We start from the raw sequence: 7,058 nt of genomic DNA on the forward strand, positions 1-7,058 counted from the left end.
TCCTTCACTAAGTTTTATATTTGTTAATGTATGTGTTAGGTGACTAAATAACGTGAACTACCTTTCGCTCATATCGCATTCGAAAGCGTCTTCCATGTTGTAGTTAGCTAATAAAAGTTCAATAATTACGCTTTGATTCACGTATTGTGCATTTAAGTCGCTTATTTTTGTTGATAACGACAATCAAATATTCGAGATATCAAGCATAATATATGATACTTAAACATAAGTTGAGTGTCACAAAACCTTCGGTTGCTATATAAAGGCATGAGCAATATCGGGCATATGCATACATGTAATGTTGTGGAAATCCCGACCAGACAGCGATTAAACCCCAATTAATCGTTAGTTGCTACCCTACCGATCGACTTGTCACCAATTACTCCTCATTTGTCCAAAATCAGTTAAAATTGAAAATATGTATATTTGAAAATTTACTTATAAATTCCAATCCGATCAATCCTGGTTAATTCATATTAATCCCGATTAATCGCTAGTCCCTACCCTACCGCTTGACTAGCGCCTAACAATTTTTACAACGCTGCATATAGGAAACGATCATGATGACACATGGGAGGTTTGTTCGGGAGGCTACTAAATCAATTTGGGGCATAGAAGCTGCATAATTAAATTCAAAGGTTTTTCTAATCACAATTTCAATTGCTGTTCGCCGTTGGGTGGTAACGTCTGAATTAAATACTCATGTGATGGGTGATAGATCTCATTCAATAAACTTTGATGTTGAGTAAGACGGGTGTCACATTGTTTAAACGTTACACGTTTCTCATTAAAAAATCCGAATGATTTACAAAAAAAAGATATTCCTGAAAGTATATATAACAAATGATGATATTGAAAACATGGTCATTACATACCTCTTATATCAATTCAAATCGAAGCATTGTTGCCATAACCAAAATCAAAAGAGTAAACTGCGGTTTTCGTCCCTGTGATTTATCAAAATATGCGGTTTTAGTCAAATAGTTTTAAATATGCGTTTTCATCCATGTGGTTTCATTTCACTTGCAATTAAACCTGCTACCACTAACCCTGTTAATCCTGGTCGTTAAACCCATCAGCGTGCTCATCACGTGATGGACAGTTTTGTTCTTTTTCTCCCTAAATAAACCCCAACCCCTAATTCGCAAGCCCCCTCGTGTGAAGGGCTGAGGTGTATTTGGAAAAAAAAGGACAAAATTGCTCTCACGTGAGGGCCACACTGATCGTTAACGATCAGACTTAATGGGGTTAGTGGGATCGGGTTTAACTGCAAGTGAAATGAAACCACAGGGACGAAAATCGCAAATTTTAAACTATTGGACTAAAATCGTAGATTTGGACAAACCACATGGACGAAAAACGTAGCTTACTTAAATCAAAATGAAATTTTGATTACGTAATTTTACAATTTTTTTTAAGGAGCCACAAACTTTTAAAGGCCACGTAGCGAATGCTATCCGTAAGCTAATCTTATTATTTCATTATAATTTACTATAAAACGATTACAATAGAGTGGCAGGCAAACGGGCACCAAAAGGTGGCTCATATCAGTAATAACTACTTGGTGTGGTTGAGACTTGAATTTGTAACAAGCCCAATTCAACATACATCTAAACAGTTAACACACGCACAACGAACCATATACATTCCCTCATCGAGTCATCGTTAATTCGTTATACCTTGAAGTGTTGAACCAAACACCACCTAAAAAGTTATATGATCATAATCTAGCTTTGGTTAATCATTAGGATTTCTTCATCTGACTTTGATTCTCTTTATTGAGATGATTGAAAATTTAGCTGTTTTGATATGATTCATGAGTATTTGTGGTTACCCATTATAACTTGATACTCATTTCATATAATTCCATTATTTTTAGAGTTAAAAACCTTCACTAGCATATGAGGATAAATGCATACATGTATGCATATGTAGAGAGAGATGGCAAGTTAATATTGAGAACAAATTCAAGAAGAAAAAACAGTCTACATTGTATTTAGCTATGGTTTTAGAATGAACAAGAGAGTAAAAGACCAATTTTTGATCAAACAGAACTATAGAAATTAATCAAACCAACCTATAAAACAACTTGTGAGCTGTGATTCTCTTTTCCATGATGGAGTCTCTTTCATCTTGTATTATGAATAGGGTCGGATCCTCTCCGAATTCTCCTTTTGTTCGATTGGTTTGGGTCAAACATCATTGCAGGTGTTGGTGCTATACTCACAAGTTCTTCAACGTTAACACCTTTTAGAACACGCGAATTTCTTGTAAACATTTTTTCTCCTCCCCATCTCAAAGCAAGTTCAATGCTTTTGAGTGAACAAACCGCGCCTGATTGTGTGGATAAAAATATTATACAAACAAAGGTCATCATCATCACTCTATAATTAGTTATCCCCATATTTGGAGAGAGTGAGAGATGAGTGATGGTTGTGTGTTTGGTTATGGAATATGACTGTCACATATATGGCATAGTTTAATCTTTTGTGAGATTTGGATGAAAGTAAAGGTGGAAAAAGCAAATGAGAAGTAGATTCATTTCAATGATGAGGATGATGATGATGATGTGCAATAGAAGCCATAAAAGATACATGCATATCAAGGGGATGCTCTTTAGTAGACTCTGACAGGTTTGAATGAAAAGCAAGTTGGAAGACCAATCTTGGAATCTTTATAAAATATGTCTCTTATTCAATCTTTGATCTTGCTCTCAACTTCCTTGCAAGGTAATGAAAGGGTGTCGCGCACACAGTTTTTCGCTTTCTCGGATAAAACGGCTAGTAATGATAATGACATATCTGATTCTTAATTACAAAACAAATTACAAACTTTGCTGAATTGAAGTAATAATTTATGAATATACAAACTTTGTTAAGAATGTAATACAAATTTAAGTTATGTAAAAAAAAAAAAGCTATTGGAGATTGTTACAGATGCAAGAAAGCCAGATAAAGAAAAAGTTGGTTACTGATGGAATAGAAACATCTAACAACCAAGAATTTGCTTTATCAACTTTAGAATTCCAAGCTCTTATATCCATGCATTCAATTCATAAACCTCTCATCCTTTCTTTATTTATACTTTTCTTTCTTTCCCTATAACTATTTGTTTTGCACTTTCAAACCATTACAATGTGGGTCCCATTTACAATTATATAAACAAAAATATACAAACTCAAACTCGATACACGAAAAGAACTCGCTTTTTGGCAGCCTGAAAACACACCTCACACGCGGGATGTAACATAACAAAAAACACTAGATACAAGTATACAAATAACTATGCTATTGAAGTGTATCATGGGTCGGGTTTACTGGTGGTGTGTATGTAGGTGTTGGAGTCGTGGGTCTGGTGACATGTGACCCTCTATGTTGTTCTTCATGATTCATGAATGGAACATTGGCGGCTGCCAGTGTTTCATCTTCTTCTTCCTGTTGTGAAAAGGGTGGTAAGGTCAGGTAAAAATGGGTTGACCCACATTGGTTCAAAATTTTTATAAAAGGACTACTGTATTAAATACGACTAAAAAAATATATCCTTAAGATAATATCATAATGAATGGGCGGGTCAGGTAATGGGCCAAATGGGTTCACCTTAAAATGGATTACTTCATAAGTTTATAAACGATTGGGTTGACCCACAAAACAATTTTTTCAAATTATTGAATATATAAATATTGATTATATTAAATATGATCACAAACAACTATATTATCAAGAGAATAATGTCATTTCTAAATAGAATGATTTGAGGAAAGCATTTGGATAAGCTTTTGACAACTTAAAACACATTAGAATGTTCCCTTTATAGATAAGCTAACTACTATAGTTTACGCGCTTAACCCGTTACCATTTAAAATGGAGCCCAAATGGACCCTCTTTTGTACACATGGGTTGCAATTTCTAACTTTACAGAAAAAAAATGTATTTGACCTGTTGACCCGTTATTAGTAAAATTCTACCCACATTGACCTCGTATAGCTAACTTTTGTATTTGACCCGTTATCAATAAAATGCAACCCAAACCACCCTCTATTGCAAATTGCAACTTCCACCTTTAACAAAATACGAATTCATTAACTAACAAATAACATTGTATTCTACCTGTGATTCCCTGCAACGTCGCACCATACTGATTAACCAGAGCATTATGTAGCAAGGAAGCAGAAACCCGGCTGCCCGAAGCAGAAATAGCTGCAAATATATAAATGCAATCCTTAAAAGATCATAAAGATACTTTTTTGGGCTTAAGAATACGGTTGCAATTAATCTCACTTACAGCAAAATAGATTGTAGGATCATCAGCAGCGTCATAATCATCATCTCCAATAATAAGAGCATGCCTCAATATCAGAAGAACCATCAACTGCCCAAGAAAATGTAAATCGGTTACGCATGTAAAGATTCTGGATGATTACTCAAACCCGAACACAGCTAATTTTTGCGGGTCGACTCTAACACGACCCGTTTAACATGAACGTGTTTGTGGGTTCCACCTGAAGCTGAACAGAAACCGTTTATAGTTAACTTTATACTGAACTAGGAGTGTGCATGAAACCAGAAAACCGACCCCTAACTGAAAACCCGAAATAACCGAACCCACACAAAAAAAACTAACGGTTTGGTTTTATGTTCTGTAGAAAACGAACTTTTGGTTAGGTTTCGGTTTTTCATGTTATTAGAACTGAAAAAAACCGACCGAACGTGTGGATTTTCATTTGTAATTTTGAATCATAACTAATTTATAAAATTTAATAACTAGTGTAACCGACATATTTTAGCCCAGATGTTTAATAACAAATCAATCATTAATTAACAAAACGATTTAGGCCAAAATTCTTTTTCAGGCCCGAAAAACAAGCCCAAATGGTAAAACCAAAAACCCGATGGCTTACCATGAAAGCAGCTGGGCGATAAAAGGAAGAACCATTGGCATTGTTATCTCCAACTTCATCATAGTCTGACTCAGCAACTGGCGTGACGGAGACTCGAGGATCATTAAATGCTAAATTTCCACTGCAGTGTTTGGCTAATCAAATTGATGATCTCAAGTTGCTTGAAATGATGATGATAATAATAATAATAATAATAATAATAATAATAATAATAATAAAATAGCATGCCTGATATTGATGAGGGTGTCATTAGATTGAGGTGGGGGAGCAGTGTAATCGGGTTTGTAAGGCTGTAGAATGAAGATTTTTACAACAAGTTAGCAATTTATTTGTCGGGTTACATCTTTATCTTTATACTTAATAAATAAGTAAATATGGTGTCATGTGGCACAATTCTAGGACCCCTAAATTGTTTTTTCCCGAACTTTTTTCCTAGTCGGTTTTTTTTTTCTCTGCAATCTAATAATCATTTCTTTAGTTTCCTCTGTAATTTGATCATCGTTTCCTTATTTTAGGTATTAGTTTTGACTGTTATATTTACAAAATAAAGTAAATAGACACATTTGTATACAATACTCTACCGTCCTAGACATTTTCTTGTTTATAACATATTATACATGTTTTATTACCTACATATTTGTTAATTACATAGAAAGGAAAGATATCCGAAATTCAAAGATAAGCCACACACTTATATATCTATATCTATACCTTACAACTTGCAAAATTAAAGAAAACTGATTTCAATTTAAAACATGGGTTTCCTCTATTCAACCTGTGTAATACACGGGTTTCCATTCTAGTTTATATTATTTGTTGGAATGGATTAAAAACCTGTGGTCAACATATATAAAAACCAAAAATAAAAATAAAAAAATAGGCATTGAAGTACCTGATGACAAATTTCACAAATTATGTCTCTTTTTTCATTGCACCATCTCTGCACACATTTCCTGTGAGCAAACTGCAAAATATGACTACTTCAGTATAAATTCACACACACATGAATATCAGAAGAACCATCAACTGCCTAAAAAATAAGTCATTTATGCATCTAAATTTCCAGATAATTACTCAAACCTAGAGGCACTAAACGGGCCGTGTTCGTAGGTCAGAAACACGAACGGGTTGACATGAACACGACCCGTATAAGCTCATGAACTCGCAACACTGACCTGTTTAGCAAAACGTGTTTGCGGGTTCGACCCAAAATTGCACTAAACTACACAGAAAGAGACAAAAATAACATGAAAATTGCCTTGAGGCTGCCTCTGCAAGCACAAGGAGCTTCAAGGTTTTTGATGATATCTTCATCCTGGCATATTCGGCATTCGATTGATCGAACAAATGGTTTTTGGTCACCAGAAACATCATCTTTATCAACAGGTAAACTTATGTGGTCTTCCATCTGCATAAGAATCAAAACCCACAAATATTAAAGCAATCATCAATTAAGTTAACTGTCTGTCACAAATCAAGCAATTGGGAATGAAAACCTACAGATTGAAGGTTAATTTGGAAATTGAAATTGGGTACCTTTGAATTAATTTTAGAAAGCGTTGTTGGCAGGTGAAGTTGTGAGCTGGATGTTGATATGGTGCCAAGATATTAATTTGACATTTTCGAATAATAATATACATACAAACCGACCAGTTGCGTGCAACGATGGGGATCAATTTGGATTTTTCTTTTGACCACCCTAGTATAATTATAATTATATTATATTATATCATATCATTTAACTTCCATTATGTTTTTGTTATTTTTCTATCACTTGTTTCCTAAAACTGTCTTTCATGTTTATCCATTTTCATATAATAATTTGCTTTTTTTTTTTTTTTTTTTTTTTATGTTTGTCCATTATCTATTACTTTTCTCATTGTTTAAAAGTGGTAGGGCACATATTAATCCTATCTCTAAATCTATATATATGAGTATAAATGTATACACAGTGAAACAAAGACGACCCTACCTTTGTTTCATGGCAGAAGATCGATTCCACTGTACTCCCACTGATTTATGGTACCCTTTCGGACGATCACCTCATTAGGGTTCTTGAGAGTCGAGACCTAAACAACCACATATGAGGCTGTTGGGTTTCGATGGTGATCAGTCAAAAAATATTTATTAAAACTCGGTTCAATAAACATGACAAATAAGA

The 7,058-nt window shown here is 34.3% G+C and overlaps 1 protein-coding gene across 2 annotated transcripts; it reads right to left on the reverse strand.

Moving 5' to 3' along the window:
• Positions 1 to 2,876: 2,876 nt before the first annotated feature.
• Positions 2,877 to 6,585, reverse strand: LOC143556053 (uncharacterized). Of its 2 annotated transcripts, XM_077045486.1 has the most exons (8): positions 6,434 to 6,585; positions 6,156 to 6,305; positions 5,790 to 5,861; positions 5,126 to 5,187; positions 4,898 to 5,018; positions 4,282 to 4,368; positions 4,107 to 4,196; positions 2,877 to 3,434 (listed from the first exon to the last, which is right to left on the reverse strand). In XM_077045486.1, exons 2-8 carry the CDS (start codon positions 6,303 to 6,305, stop codon positions 3,288 to 3,290), a joined length of 729 nt encoding a protein of 242 aa, XP_076901601.1. In that variant the 5' UTR covers positions 6,434 to 6,585; the 3' UTR covers positions 2,877 to 3,287. The 2 variants fall into 2 exon arrangements, with proteins under 2 accessions (XP_076901601.1, XP_076901600.1); XM_077045485.1 differs by lacking the exon at positions 6,434 to 6,585 and having other exon boundaries at positions 6,156 to 6,329.
• Between the last annotated feature and the right edge of the window lie 473 nt (positions 6,586 to 7,058).

The sequence above is a fragment of the Bidens hawaiensis genome, unplaced genomic scaffold, assembly GCF_021521415.1.
Source record: "Bidens hawaiensis isolate Kalapana, Puna unplaced genomic scaffold, B.hawaiensis_p1.1 tig00018428_1, whole genome shotgun sequence".
NCBI classification, from domain to species: domain Eukaryota; kingdom Viridiplantae; phylum Streptophyta; class Magnoliopsida; order Asterales; family Asteraceae; genus Bidens; species Bidens hawaiensis.

Excerpts from the sequence above, each read along its gene's own strand:
- LOC143556053 (XM_077045485.1), bottom strand. The coding sequence starts at position 6,311 with ATGCAGATGGAAGACCACATAAGTTTACCTGTTGATAAAGATGATGTT. Across the intron at positions 4,369-4,897 it reads ATCGCCCAGCTGCTTTCATG|TTGATGGTTCTTCTGATATT; the intron begins GTAAGCCATCGG and ends TTTCTTGGGCAG. Across the intron at positions 3,435-4,106 it reads GACGTTGCAGGGAATCACAG|GAAGAAGAAGATGAAACACT; the intron begins GTAGAATACAAT and ends TTTTCACAACAG.